At 38.0% G+C, this 16,337-nt stretch overlaps 1 protein-coding gene across 2 annotated transcripts in view; it reads right to left on the reverse strand.

Annotated features, from left to right (window-relative positions):
• Positions 1-2,386: 2,386 nt before the first annotated feature.
• Positions 2,387-16,337, reverse strand: part of LOC122134125 (leucine-rich repeat-containing protein 4C-like) — a 63,845-nt gene continuing 49,894 nt past the window's right edge. The window contains exons 2-3 of one of the 2 annotated variants that reach the window (XR_006153594.1): positions 6,689-8,850; positions 2,387-6,140 (exon numbers count right to left, since the gene is read on the reverse strand). Coding sequence is in view for 1 of the 2 variants with exons in the window: in XM_042715139.1 (XP_042571073.1) it covers positions 6,859-8,796 (1,938 nt within the window). In the remaining variant the exon portion in view is untranslated. Of the gene's footprint in view, positions 8,851-16,337 lie in introns of both variants that reach the window. The other variant, XM_042715139.1, reaches the window with a different exon arrangement.

Below are 16,337 nucleotides of genomic sequence, written 5' to 3' on the forward strand. Positions count from 1 at the left end.
GCCTAAATGTATGCTATATCTGTATTTGCTTCCAAAAACTCCTTCGGGAAGGATGGGGCTTCTGCAGTGAGGTAGTGCTTTGACAGTGGTCAGTGGAACTACTTGTTCCGAGCCCAGGCCTACACCAAAAGGGGTGCAGGTGGCTCGCACATGGCACTGGAAGGGGCAGCATCCATGGCTCTTTGGTAGGAATCCAAATTCCTCAGTCACTGACGTGACGTCGAGAGTGACCTACTGAAAGGGAACGTATGGTAACCCTCGTTCCCTGAAGGAGGGAATGGAGACGTCACGTCCCGTTACAATGGTTGCTGTACCACCACTGAGCGGCCAGGTCGCCAGCTAGGCTCCTCAGGGAAAACCTGGTATGCATTGCACCTGCTGGATTCTTATACTCACGCTGTGATCAGCGGCAGCTGGATGCAATAATTGCATGCCAATGTGCATTGGCTCGTTTAGTTTACACTCGAAGTAGATTGGTCTATCGAAGCGATATCCCAATTTGTCGGTCACCGACGTGACGTCTCCATTCCCTCCTTCAGGGAACGAAGGTTACCATATGTAACCGAGACTTCATTCCGATTCTTAAGTTTGTGGACACCAGACTTGACGGAATGAAAAGTTTTAAATAATTTTGAGGAAACTGAAAAGTTCTTTCATGTGTGTGTGAAACTCTATGAACAGGAATAATGTGGCTCTGTAGTGTGTGTTTTGGCAATAGTAGAGGCGTGGTGATGCTCTAAATTGGCCAATTACATTCATCCATCCCTCGTTCATCACTCTGTTTGTCTGTCGAATGTTTGCTGACGGATCAGAGCCGTGGATCCATTCCAGCGCTTTTCCACATGATTAGATGGAACTAATTATTCTCACATCTCACACTCAGTCTGGAATAAACTAATTACCCTATCTCTTAATGAAGGGAGAAAGGAATCCTGCTAGAATTCCTGCAAACACCTTTCAGATCCACTCACATCTACAAATATTTGGCTGGAAGTTAATTGGAAGTCCAGAAGACTGAAAAAAACCCTGCAATAAAAAATAAAGAAAAAAAAACAAAACAAAAGGCATATAAGTTAAATAAATGTGGTATGAGACATTTGTTTTACCTTAGGGAGCAACACATTGCTGTTAATTGCTAGCTTGATTAATAGATCTGATTAACCGAGAGCAGTGAATAACGTTTGTGACCAGGGGAGAAGAAGCTCATGTAATTATTACACAAATCATTAATGTAAATATGAAAACAGGATTATGTCGGTTATCTAATAGGCCAACCCACAGCACATATTTAGATGTTTTAAAATGTCTACAAACTGTGACCTGCTGTATTAATGCGTTCCTATATATTGTTCACTGCTGTGTCAGAAATAGACATTTTTTATATTTGCAAAAGGCAGAGAAAAATTATAATAAATGTAATAAATACAAAAATATAATAATAATAATAATAATAATAATAATAATAATAATAATAATAATAATGTGTTAAGCATTTATTAAAATGTATTTTACATTTACGTCACATACATATTTAATATACAAATATTAAATCTAATTTATATTTTATATTTAAAAAATAAATGTAAATAAAGATGTTTGTGCATATGCATATGCATATAATACAAATATAATAAATATTACATCTGAATGAAACAGTTTAATTTCTTATATTTATTTATATTACATATTAAGTTTAATATAACATAAATTGTATGTTTTAAAAATTATATATATATATATGCACACACAAATAGTATATGTAATATACATAATATAATATTTCATTACATTATATCTAATTTATTTTATATTACATTAAACAATGTTAAAATGTTAAATGTTAATGTAACAATGTTATTAAATATAATTTATTTTATAAACTGATGTTATATGATGTACTAATTGATATTATTAATTTAATATTTAAATGGATAAATATTAAACATACATTTATTTATTTATTTATTTATTTATTTATTTATTTATATTATTATTATTTTTTAATTGAACATATCAATCAAATGCAATATAAATAAGGACAAACTCAGTACTCCCTCTGGCCAATCCACCCCTCGCAATGGGGGCGAAACAGACCTGTCCAGTCTTCAGATCAGCCACCAAAGATCTGGGGCAGTTCTGTCAGGCTGACAAGGGCATGCTGGTGATTTGGTCATAGGCTGTAGGGGCCAAATGTTGCTCATTTTGTCTGGACATATGTGTCCTCCTTTAATCGGCACACATACATAACCGTGACCCACAGACCCAGGTTTTCCAAGCGCTACTGTAAGCTGTTCGCTCCCTGGAGCATTTTTAAACCACTTTGAGTAAATGCAAACAGACATTTTCCATAAGAGGTATCGGGAGACATCCGGTTTCCTCCTTTTTCTTTCTTTCTTTTTTTTTTTAATGCAGCTATTCAGCATAAAGTTGTGTTCAGGACACAATAGGGAGATGCAGTGCTGAAGTTCACAGACAGGGCTAATACCGAGCAAGAGAGACAGAAAACTCAAGGGAAGTGTTCAGAAAACAATAACATGCAAAGTACGAAGGACTACAAAGGGCGCATGGCGAATTTTAATCAAAACAAAAATGTGCGGTTAATTGCTGCCGAGTGAATTGTGCAGCTCTGAGTGAATGCGCCTGTTGTCTTTGCAAACATGGCTTTGCTCTCAGCTGCCGCTCGACATTGTTAATGAAATGCAAATATTTGAATGTGCAAATGTGTCAGTCCTTTGCTAGAGTTAATAAACCTTAGAGCTGAACAACAACCCAGGGAATAACGATTAAGTAAGAAACTGTCCAAAACAACTTTTTTTTTTAAGCCAATAAATGTACTCACCCTCATGACGTTCCAAATGCGAATGACCTTCTTTCTTCTGTGGAACACAAAAGCAAATTTTGAAGAATATTCAAGAATTAAACATGAACATTGGTATTCAAACTAAACAGTGATTTTGCTTACTTTATTAAATGCAGCAAAAGGCTAAGTTAACAATTATTAATAGTAGAAACATTTTGGCCTTCTGCTCCATAATTAGGTCAGTTCATCAGGAAATGAACAATGTGAAGCAGGAAACAAGCAAAACAGGCCTCAAAAAAGGTTGCAAAATACAGGCCCATACCCAAAAATTTTCTTTTACAATGAAAAAAAAAAAAAAAAAAAAACTTGTCTCTACTCTGCATTAAACTTACATTCAAGCTTTTGTGCTACTCTAGTTTATTCCCAAAACTTGCTATTGCAACATTGCTAATGTTCACTCCTGTAAGACAAAAACATGATCTTCTAAAGGATTAAATACAAAAGTGATTAAATGCTACTTTATTTTAGCGATAAATTATTGATAAATACTGTAATAAAATACTGCTAAAATAAATATGAGTTTAAATCTGCTGGGGGAAAACAAAAACAAAAAAACAAGGTAAAACACAAAAATCTCTTTTTGATGTCGTTCCAAACAGGTGTTCCTTCTCTCCTCTTAAATATTGCAATTATATTCATTAAAACAGTCAGGCACAAGTAAAATGAGTAGAACTTCATCTCTTAGGTATTTGTCTCTGAGCACAGCACTGGAAAACAGCACCGCTGTGCTCATCGACGAACACAATAAGGCAACCAGTGAAATTTATTCATACTGCAACATGCACTACGTCCAGTTGTTTTAGATCAGCTAGGAGGAAACATTTCATCCATCTTTCCTCAATTCACCTATTTCTAATACTGTTTTAAACTAAAAAACAACTGGTGGAGCCAGTCACACACTAAATAAGGCCTGTCAATAAAAAACATCCATTCATGCACAGCAAGATGCGGTTGTTTTGAAGCACTAAAACATACACAAATGAGTTTTTCCAAAGCTGAAGTGTGTAATATAAAATACAGTTATCATTACAAACAATTTTACTTAAGGCTTCGTTTATTGTGTCTCATTTTGACACAATAAACCTTAGTGAAAGAAAACTAATGAGACGATAAAGAAAAGACAATGATAGTTTATTTGTAACCTTATCTTGTGTATGAACTACAAACTCTGATTTCTATAATCGATTTCCATCTTTTTTTAAAGGTCATGAAATAATGTTTACATGAAAATCAATCCAGTTGTCTTTTACAGCATCTCTCTCTCTCTCTCTTTTTTAGAACAGGTTGGCACATGTAAAATTAAAATTTAAAAAGTTTTTTTTTTTTGTTTTTTTTGTTTTTTTATTTTTTATTTTCAAAATTTATTTTTATAGAAATCTACCACTAGAACAGCATTCCCTCTCAGAGACGAAAAGAAAGAAGTTACGTAAAACGGAGAGAAAAGCATCCCGTTCACTCCTAAACTGAAACCCAAAACACAGATGCATGATGGGACTAAACAAACAAACAACAACAACAAAAAAAAATCACAAAAATTATAAGAAAATTAATAATATTATATAAAACGACAAATACCTTTTTAAAAAAATATGACAATTTAAGACAATGATTCAAGTTCTTAAAATAAATAGAATGCAACTGAAAACCCAATGACTTGGTTTACTTTTGTGCTGAACTCTTTTTGATGATAAAACATTTTTTCGCTTTATGTTGAGGTTGACATCAGTTTCAATGACAATGCAAACTAAATTCAGAAAGACAAGTACATGAATTACGATTTTAAAGAGCAGCATATTCAGATGAAGAACAGTCTTTTTTTGCAAGCTTTGATATTTTGATTAGAAAATGTACCAGAAGGCCTTTGCTTCTAGTGGGCAGGAGGTACTCTCAAAAACTTTTTCGATATGATCTGAAATAGCAAAGCTGACAAGCATAATTGCATCAGATCTTTAAAAATTAGAGTGCATCTGCTGTGTGATCAAAATATGATACGGAAAAGTTAACCAAATGCCACATGGTATCATTTGGCATCTGTATTAAGACCAGAAATGCAAAAGAAAAATCTCCTTGTCAGTCCCCTGAATTATGAACGGCCAAAACGAAATGCTACGAATCTGAATAAAATGTCTCATTTTTATTGGTTTAATTCATATTACCTATAGACCTCTAGATTGCTTTATATTTAAAATGATGCACTTCAAATGAGTCCACTTTGGCTCTTTCACCCAGCCTTGCTCTACCATTTGACTCTGAATACATTTAAAGTGTCAAACCAATGTCTGTCGTCTACCCCCTGCACCGCACCCCCCACCCTGTCCAAGGTCATTAGTTGCTATAGTGACCGTCTCCTCCATTCTGATTTCATAAATTAATGTCAACTCATTCCCCCTGCAGCCAAAGGCTACTGCGTGTGTAAAGCCGAAGATGGATGTAACATCCTCAGTCTGTAATGAAAATAAACTAAAGTGAATGATTTGATGATTTAAAAATGTTTGATTTAAAAGTTTAAAAAGAATTGCAGAACTGTCTAAAAAGATTGACAGTGCAGAATGAGGGAAGATAGAATATAAAAGAAATCCAGAAAAAAAAAGAGAAATAGTGAGGGGGGGAATAAACACAATTGGTTCACAGTCTATAAAGACACACCTGTGGCATCTTTGGAAGCTTTAGATCTGAGCTGCACTGACCTTGCCCACTTATTTAAGGTTCAATGCCCGGCTTTTAGACCATTCCAGAATGAATTCATTCAACTGTATCCATGGTGAGCACCAAGACAAATGGATTGAAATGGAAATGGTGCTACGTCAGTACCAGCTCTATGCTTTTGCCACATTTTCACTCTGCCAGCCTTCAAATAAAGGCCTACAATCTTCAGCCCCCTGCCCATATAGAATTTGGCATAGAATGAGCGTGCTGCATCTGTGTATGAGTATTGGGAAACTTAAGTACGGTATCAAGGATGAAATGCCATTGGAACACAAAATGTTATGTTATATGAGAATGAAAATGCAGAAAAAGAAAGAAAGAGAGAAAAAAGGCTTGAGATGCCTCAACATGTATTTAAGAGCATGTGGCCCATCCCAAAATGCTAACTTTAATCCATAAATCTTCTGGTCTAACCACAGAAATTATTTGAAATTGCCCTGCATGCATCAAATAGACAAGTGTTCCTGACATTTGGCCTGGTTTTAAATGGGGACACGTTTCCAGGGCTCCTTGTTCTAAATTTTCGGGTGGAGAAGCCAGGTGAATATCTGCATCTAATTTGTAGCAGCCATCCCTGTTGAAAAAAAAAAAAAAATGCTGTTTTAAGCTCGTCTTCCAGCCTGTCCAGTTAAAGTGCCCAAAAACACTCTAAAATCAGCCAACAGACGGACCTGAACAGGCTAGGAGGCCAACTATGACCAGCAAACTGGCCTAATATGATTTAAAAAGCCTTGTTTTCAGCACGAATAACTAAATAATGTGATATTGCCAAATATCAGTAATTGAGGAGAGTGGAGCAATTATGGCGTGGAAGTTTTCTGTAACCTAAGATTTTAAAAGTATCACCATTAAATGTGAATCTTGAGATTTCAGAAAGATGATAAGTTTCAGATTCATCTTTAAATGACTTGGGTCCTCACATACAGAGCAATAGATTTAAACAGAGTTTAAAAGCATATTAGTAAACCAACAACCCTTAAAATAACATTAAAAAGCATGGCAAAATAATTGCTGGAAAAAATAATTGCAGATTACATCTTTTCTTGATTAAACCACAATAGTTATTTTCCTTAAATAAATAACTTCTGTTATGTAAAGACACTTTTGAAACTGTTGACGTACACTCAACTCCCAATGTCCTTTTCTACTAGTCCACATCCTTCTCATACGTCTTGCATCGGGCTACTGTGTCTTTGTTTCTGACAATCTTCAAAATCGATGTCACTTATTGTTTCTTAAGAGATTTAGAAGTCTTTTTTTTTCTTCGTTTAATCCACATTATGAAAAGCAGTTCAGATCTGGGTTTCTTGTACATTGTCTTTTGAGCTGGCCCGAATTAGCAAAGGTTCGTGGGCAGAGCTGTGTATAGAATTGATAGTGGAGGCATGGTTGTACGCAGTCTTGTAGGCGTTGTAATGATTCAGGTGCTCATGCTCCAGTGGGGGGAGGGTGAGGTGGCCCTCCATGGTAGGTCCACCCGTTACACAATCCTCGTCCATGTTGATAATCTCGATGGTTCGCGTAGGTGCATGGTGGTTCTGCTGGTGATGCTGTTTGCGCATTTTATAAAATATGATCAGCATGACGGCCGCCATCAGGGTGATGGCTACAAAGCAACCTATGATGATCTTTGTGGTCTTCATGACCTCATCCAAGGTGTTGAGGGAGCCATCAGTGACAGGGATGGTGTAGGTCTTGTCGGTAGCCTTGGTGGACAGTGGTGTCCGTGCTGTTGTGGTGGTGGTGGTGGTGAAGGAAGGTGGTAAGGTCTCCCAAATTCCAGAAGAAGGAGTAGGGCCACCCTTCGGCTGTACTGTAGGGTTGCCCTCATCGTGTGCCGCTTCTGTGGTCTCCACGGTAACTGTAGTGAAGTAACTGAAGCTGCTGTTCTCTGTCGAGGACACGTTGAGTGTAGCCGAGGCTGTCGTGTTGCCTGCAGAGTTGCTCACCATACAAGTGTACGTTCCCATGTCCTGCATTGTGACGTTGGTAAAGTTTAAAGTCCCATCATTGAGCACGGAAATGCGTACCTTGTACGCCCCGTGCGTCATGATGGACCCATTGGGCGTGATCCAGCTGACTGAGGTCAAAGAATTCGCTCGACATTTGAGTTCTGCTGCCATGCCCTCAGTCACGTTCAAGTCTGCTGGTGGCTCCACGATCACCGGTGCATAACAATTAAAATAATTCTGGTCGAGTTCACCAATGTAGCGCCCTTTGTGGCTGGTAGGTGATGCACAGCGGGCACAGCAACTGGTATTGGCCGGTACCATCTCCTTTAGCCACCAACTGAGCCAGAGGATGTCACAGTTGCAGTTCCAGGGGTTGTGATGCAAGTGCACCCTCTCCAAGTGGTGTAGTGGGGTGAAGAGGTCATGGGGCAGGAGGGTAAGGTTATTGTGGGCCAAATTGAGCTCCACAAGGGACTGAAGATCATCAAAGGCATTTCTTTCAATTGTCTGGATCTGCGCATGCATCATCCACAGTTTTTGTAAGTGGACGAGGCCTTTGAAAGACCCTGGCTTAACTATAGACAGCTGGTTTCCTGACATCTCCAACTCATCCAAACGGACAAGAGGAATGAGGTTGGGGATCTCCTTCAAGTTGCACATGCCCAGGTTCAGGTACCGCAGGTTGCTGAGGCCTTCAAAGGCACCTTCTGAGATATAAGAGAGCCTTTTCAGCTCACCCAAGTCCAGCCTTCGCAGTGATGGTACACGGTTGAAGGCATAAGAGGGTATACTCTCGATAGGGTTATTCCTCAACCAAAGCTCTTTAAGTTTGGACAGGTACTCGAAAGCCCCATTGGGGATTGTGGTTAGACGATTTTCGAAGAGCTCTAGAGTGTTGAGGTTGGCCAGCCCATTGAAAGCTCCGATTTCAATGTTGCGGATGTTGTTCTTGCTGAGCTGCAGGATCTCCAAGTGCCTTAGATGCTTGAAGCTGTCAACCTTGATCACCTGGATGAGGTTCTCCTGAAGGTTCAGGTACCTTGTGTTGGTGGAAATACCATCGGGTACATCACGAAGGCCACGTCGCGTACAGATGACCTTGCTGAACTGGTTGCTACAAGAGCAGACAGAGGGGCATGTCTGTGCTCGTACCAGGCCTGCCACCACCAGAAGCTGCAGGGCCAGCGACAGCACGAACAATGGGTCGGACAGGGCCCGGTTCCACCTAGGACCTCTCATCGTCTGCTGCATCAGGGAGGAGGTCATCTTGTTTATCATTCATAATTCGCTGACAGGTTCTCCACTCTTTGGGAAGGGTTTTATTAGGCCAAACTGCAAAAAAAAAAAAAAAGAAAGAAAGAAAGAGAGAGAGAGAGAGAACCATGTAAGGTTTGGAATACTACTGTAGACAATACTGACTAACACAAATCAATGCTGAAACAGATAGATACAATAGATAATACACACCAAAATGTCATATATATTAAATAGTACTGAGTTTCTGTTTCATTTCCATGGTGCAATTCTCCACCAAAAAGGATTAAAACTGTTTAATAAATCAGTGAATTGGAAAAACTAGAAAATAATAAAAAAAAGGTTTTCTAAAATAAGCAATGCAATTTTAAGAATATTCTTTGTTGCACACAAGCACAGACAAAGGTACACAGGAACAGCCAGTCACTATATATGTGCTCTAGCATTGAAAATCTGTCTAGCCACACAAGCTTAGCTTAGTGGAAGTAAATTGCAGACAAAACATTTCTCACACACACGCATTGTAGGTGACCTTGGAAGAGTGTTTCATATCCATTTATTTTATTTTTATTTATTTTATTTTTTTGAGTGTGTGAGTCACCTGTGAGTTAATGTCTTTGCACGCACAGCACTCTCAGTCTAAGTCACATAAACCTGCACCTCAACATTGGTTCTGCTTTCTCTGTTTCTTCCTCTCCTCAGTCAGGGAGATATGAACTGCTTTGTCTGACTGACTTCACCACATTAATTATTCCAGAAGAGGAATAAAAAAAAAAAGCACAGCTTCCCACCCACCAATTCTTCAATAAACCCTACGTATCAAGAGTGTTCGGCTCTCAGAGATACTAAAGGCACGTGTGTGACCAGACTGAGAAAGAAACCTGGGACAGGAAGTGTGTGGACATCTTACCCAAAACACAATGTCTATATAGATTCTTTCAGTTCTTGCATTTCTTGAGAATCAAAGCAATGACCTTAGCATTCCTAGCAGCATGCTAGTTTAAAAACAAATTTTCTGAGAGTTTTAGCATGCTGTCAGTTTGTTTTATAAATTTGTAGAGACCTTTTTGCACACTGTCCTAACATTTTAAACAAAAAAAACAAGTCATTTAGACAACCCACCTACAGAAATCTAGTCTAGTAAACATGAACCAAAAATCTCACTAAGAGCACTAAAAAAGAACGACAAGTCATTTAGACAACCCACCGACTAATTGGTTATGAAAATGTGCTGCAAATAAACATTACACTTTCTCCGTAGACACTCTGAGCACTAAAAAAGGTTTTGGATTGCAGGATGTGAAGGAGAGCTGTTGAATATGGATGTTCTTCTCTGTGGGCATTAAAACAACATGTTGAAAGCACTGCAAAACTGTTTGCACCACTTTTCACTCTCTGGTTTGCCTCTCCTCTTCCTCTCGGCAGGGTGCTGGTCTTAACCTAATAGTGACTGCCATAATCATTTCTTTCATCGCAAATCTACTTGAATTGCTGCCCTGTGTGATTCTTGACTGCTGGCTAGAATCACACACAAAACATATACTCAACCGTGTTATCACTAAATGTTTTAAAGGAGAACGACTCGCAGTAGTTAAACGATATGCCCATTTTTACTTCATTTAATTGAATTTCATGCAGAGATAATTGCAATATATATCTTGAGTGTAAATGATCAATTACAAGGAAAGATAAAGCTTTAACTTCACAAATCTTTTAGAAAAACGGAAAATCCCTGCTGGTTTCAAGTGCAGGGTCTGGTTTATCTTCTCTGATTTGATTTTACACTAATAAATTTGCATAACACAATCTAGGTTGCTCCGAGTCGAGAGAGAGGAAGAGAGGGGAGCAAACAAAAAAGCCCTCCACAGAAACCGTGCTGCCTCTCAAACAATGAGCATGGCAAAATTGGATTTTGTGTGGGAAGGGAATTAGATGAAAAAATGATAAACAAAAAATAAGATTATGAAATGAATACATTTTTAAACTTCTGCCCGAGTAAGAGATGAAGCAGGCGGTAAACACTTCAGCAGGGAGGGAGTTAAAGAAGAGGATCAAGCAACGGAGGCCTTGAGAGGCATGAGGTGTAACGAGGTGAATTAATTTTTTCAAATAACATGAAAGTGAATGCCATTGCTCCTGACATTAATGCGGCTGTGTGCTTCCCAGCACAGTGTGAGCTCGAAAAGCTTCTGTACTTTCTGTCACGCGGCAGGGTGAGCAGGGTGAGGTGAGAACAATTATAATAATAATATAAATAATAATTCATTATATTTATATAGCGCTTCTCTGCTTTTCTAAGCACTCAAAGCGCTCTACATATTGTGAGGGGGCATCTCCTCGTCCACCACCAGTGTGCATCATCCACCTGGATGATGCGACGGCAGCCATAGTGCGTCAGAACACCCACCACACACCAGCTTACTGGTGGAGAGGAGATAGAGTAATAAAGCCAATCAGCAGTTATGGGGAAAGTTAGGAGTCCATGATGGTCAGAGGCCAGTGGGTGAATTTGGCCAGGATGCCGAGGTCACACCTTTACTCTTTTCGAAAGACATCCTGGGATCTTTAATGACCACAGAGAGTCAGTACTGTACCTCGGTTTAACGTCTCAGCCGAAGAATGTTGCTTTTTGACAGTATAGTGTCCCCGGCGTTAGGACTCACACAGACCACACGGTGAGCACCCACTGCTGACCTCACTAACACCTCTTCCAGCAGCAACCTAGTTTGCCCAGGTAGTCTCCCATCCAGGTACTGACCAGGATCAACCCTGCTTAGCTTCAGTGAGCAACCATCCTTGGGCTGCAGGGCGATAGGGCTGCTGACAATCATGCAGTTCCACAGAATCAAATGTCAAGAGCTGTATTGGATTAATATGGTGCTCACCTTTGAGGAGAGGAAGAGGTAAGGGAAGATAAAAGAGGAAGGAGAACAGAAGATAAGGAGGAAGGATAAGAAAGAGGTGGAAGAGAAAGAGAAGAGGAGGAAGGAAGGAAGGAAGGAGAAGAAGAGAGAGAACATGGAGGAGGAAAGAGAACGGAAGATGTAATAGCGGAGAAAAGGGGATATTAAAACAGGAAGTAGAAATTAAGAGAAGGAAGTGGTAGTAAACAGGAAGGGGGAGAAGTGAAGTGGAAGAAGAGAGAAAGAGGAAAGAAAAGAAAAGGGAGTAAGGAAGATAAGGTAGAAAAAGAAGATTAAGGAAAGAAGGAGGGAAGGGGGAAAGAAAACAGAATGCGAAGTGAAGAGGAGGAAGAGGAAGTAGAAGGGAAAAGGGGAAATGAAAGAGGAAAGAACTGAAAAGGAAGGAAAGGACAAGACCCAAGAGATTAAAAGGGAATTATAAGGAAGAAGAGTAGGAAGATGAAGTATAAAAGGAAGATGAACAGGAGGAAAGGAAGTAGGAGGTAAGAGGAAGGAAAAGAGAAAAGTAGGAAGCTAAGTTATGCGATATATATCATCTGCGATAATAATCATAATAATTGTTGTTTTTAATGATGTGTGATTTGACATTATCGGTATTTTGCCAAAAAAACAAACAAAAACACTCATACAGAGTGCCATGAAGTCTAGTAGATTAGACTAGTGCAGTGCACATTTAGAGTGCGATCTTTCACTGCGTGATTCAGTCTGTTAAAATGCATAAGAATGATCACAAAAAAAAAAATAAATAAAAAAAAAATCAAAGATATAGGGGCAGAAAATTTATATATTTATATAATTTTGTATAGTAAATCAATATCACAAAAAGGGTGCTGTTTTTCCCTTCAAAAATCAGCATGATTACATATAGATTTTTTTTTTCAACAGTTCAAAAAACAAGCAACATATTGCCTGTACTTGCGTTTTAGACAACATATTGCCTGTTTTTTGCTTTATTTCGACAACAAAAATAATTCCAAACACAGCCCCATAGCACAGTTTTGCATCTCTGAGCAATGATGGTGTTTCGTTCCTGAACGAATCAACCGTTTCAATGATTCGGTTCAATCCCAATGACTCACAATGATTTGCTGACACCTAGTTTCAATTTCACATTTAAAGTATCTTTTGGTTTTTTTTAAATCATTCTTTTTTACATTATTATTAAACAGTTGAGTAATCTAAATGCCACTTCAGTTGAAGCTTCTGTGTTTCCTCTGCATTGCAAAGATGAATTTTGTTGGTTGATACTGATTTAATTTGCCTGGTAACAGCCCAAATGTCTTATTATTCTAAAGAACTAATTGATTTCAGTTACTGGATGGCTGCAGTCCTGCAGAGTTTAGTTCCAACCCTGCTCCAACTAACATACCATGTAGTTTTCAAATAAAACTAAATGATTAGATAAGCTGGATCAGATGTGATTAATTAGGGTTATATCTAAACTGTGCAGGGCTGTGGCCCTCCAGGAACTGAGTTTGACACCCCTGGCATATTCCATAGGTTGCCTTCCTCCCACTATAAATATAACTAAGTAATTTTTACTCTGAGTAATTTTAAACCAGCTACTTTTTTACTTTTACTTGAGTAGATTTTTAGACTGGTATTTTTACTTGTACTTGTAAAATTTCATTAATGTAATGGTACTTTTACTTGAGTAAAATATTTGTGTACTCTTTCCACCTCTGCATGCAGATGACAGACCTGTGCTACAAGATGCCAGTGATGCTGACAGAAACGGGTAATGTTGAGCTTTGAGTAATGCTGTCATTTAACAACAAACATGTCATATCAAAACTGCTCTATTCAAAAACTTAAGCTATTGAGAAAATAAAAGATTTCCTTTAGATTTTTCAGCAGTCAGAGAAGGAGAAAGGCCCTAAGCCAGGTTTTCATTTATCTGCAGGCGCCTGATGGAGCACAATTCATAGGTATATGCTGGGATCGCATCAATAAACTATGTAGTTAGTTTAGCCCTTGGTTTACAAGACTGGGAATTGCTTTATATAAAATAAAGCAGGACTGGAAGTTCTCTACAGGGTCATCCATCTATAAAATCCGATGAACAGCTTATGGACTGTAGAATCACCAAGTTACCTGCAGCAGCTGTGGAAACCTTCAGATATTACAATCAAGTACAACAAGACAAGGAAAACCATAAGTACAAGCCAGAGTACTCTTGCTAATATTTGGTTTAACTTACATTTTTGTCACAACATCACTAGAGACTTTGTCTATGTTTTGCCTTCACCTAACAAAAAAAACACACAGTGGAACCAACCAATGTAATGACAATCTTGAATTAATCCTTTTTTTTTTTTCTCAGTGCTTCAATGACTCACTCATAGTGCCATTTGCATCATCCCTCAATAAGTGTTTTTAAAAAATTGGAGGAGTGAATGCATCAGTGACATACTCACAGTCATTTACTTCAGTCCTGAGCAAAGCAATGTTTTGGGGAATGATATCAATAACTCACTCATAAAGATGGTCCTTCGTGTATTCCCTAAATTTAATCAGTGTTTTTGAATGAATAGTGTGAGTGAATGTTTCAGTGGCTCACTCAAAAAGAATAATTTGCTATCATTCCATAAATGTTTTTGAACACAAAACTGGTGAGGAATGATTCAAAGATCTCACTCATTAAAAGATGGTCACTATGTTACATTTCTGAATGGAAATCAGTATTTTCAAACATAATTTGAGTGATAAATACTCATTCACTATTTTCAAACATAATTTGAGTGATAAATACTCATTCACAAAAGTCACTTGTTTCATTCCTGAATGAATCAGTGTTTTGGATGAATTCACTGATTTATAAAGCCTTTTCACCACCCAGATGAATGGACAATGCAATTTCAATCACAGACCGATATCAGCGTTCTTAAAACAAGGACCAGATTCCAGGACCAGAAGTAATTGCAGTAGACAGTTAATGTACACAATAAGAATTTTTTACAAGGCAGATAATTTCCCATTCTTAGAAACAAAGCTCCAAAAAAGCATCCACCAAGTAAAGAGAGCTTCTCCCGAGGACTCTCAGTAATCCTGTGAGTTCTGCAGCGAGGAGGATCTTGGTTTCACTAAAAAAAACACAAAAAAAACAAAAAAACAAAAAAAAAAAAAACACGGATGAAAAGGAGGAATCATGCAAACTAGTAAAAACAGCAACCGTGTTCATTTGTAGGGCATTGCGAAACTGCAGCTCTTTTCGAAAAACAGGGTGGAAAGGCACCAAGAAAAAAAGCGGGGGGGAAATAACTGCATCCCATCACTGTACGCTCATACTTGGGAATGATATGGAACAAATGTGTGGGCGGGTACTGTCAGACAGTCGCTAACTGGAGGTTACGCCGGAAATGGGTTTTGGCAATGGCAAAAATAAAAGAAAAAAAAAGCAGACTATTCTGTTAGCACAGCGCAGTCAAGTCCAGACCCCCGCACCTGGTGCCTTGGTGGGGTGGCAGGTGGAGACAGCACTGGCAAGAGAGTGGGGTTAAGGGCCCCCACAGAGAAAGACGAGGCAAGCACTGTCAGAAAAGCTCTCCTGATGAATCCTTGGCGTCACCGAGGATAAGGAAATGTCACAGATGAGGTGTGTGGCCGATGTACACAAATGACAAAAGGAAATACGTGAAGGCTGAAAGATAAGGGTGACAGAAATACCTGGAGATTGGTGTTGAAGGGACCGAGCGTTCTAATGACGATGCAGGACACAAGCAGGTCAGCTGACATTTTTTACAGGCATGGAAATTAAGGGACGAAATAGTCGTTTTCAGTGTGTCAATAAAATGGTGTATGAGATGCCCCCCCCCCAAGCCGGACTTCTCTCTCTTCAACATTCATTCCCAAAGCAGAGCATATCCAGTGCCACAGCGGGATAAAAGTGAAAAAACCGAATGGATTCTTCTAGAGCTTAAGGGAATGGATATTCATTTCAATAACAGCCATGTTGTAAGGACAGATGGAATGATTTCATTGTACCAGCTTTATCCACAATAACAAAAAAAAAAAAAAAGAAAAAAAAAAAAAAATACTAAATGTTTCTGGGGTGGGCTGTCATGCATGACTATACAAAGCAATAAACAAACCAACAAACAATACAAACAACTTTTATATGTTTTTTTGTTTTACAAATATAACTTACAAATAACAATAATATAATTGAAAATGTGATTTTCTTTAAAAGAAATTAGCTTAACATGCCTAGTCCAAATTCTTACTAATGACATATTAATAGATAATAAATAATTTATAAAAAATATTTAATAATTTAATTTAATTTTAATTTGATAGAGGGAACAGAACAGCTTAAAACTGAAAAAGTCATCAAGAGCTTTTTTTCACAAGAAAAAATAAAAGAAAGAAAGGATCAGTAAGACTTGTAATATTTTGAAAGAAGACTCTTATGCTCATCAAGGCTGCATTTATTTGACCAAAAATAGAAAAAATAGAGAAAAAAAAAATCAGTAATCTTGTAAAATGTTACTTACAATAGAAAATACTGGTGTTCTTCTATTTAAATATCCATAAAAAAATATCTCTTTCTGTGATGCAAAGATGACTTATCCAGCAGCTATTCTGCAATTTTTGTTCTTGAGGAACAGAAACAGCTTTGGGCTTTTTGGAAAACTTTTTGTG

This window comes from Cyprinus carpio, chromosome A25 (assembly GCF_018340385.1).
Source record: "Cyprinus carpio isolate SPL01 chromosome A25, ASM1834038v1, whole genome shotgun sequence".
Classification (NCBI taxonomy): Eukaryota; Metazoa; Chordata; class Actinopteri; order Cypriniformes; family Cyprinidae; genus Cyprinus; species Cyprinus carpio.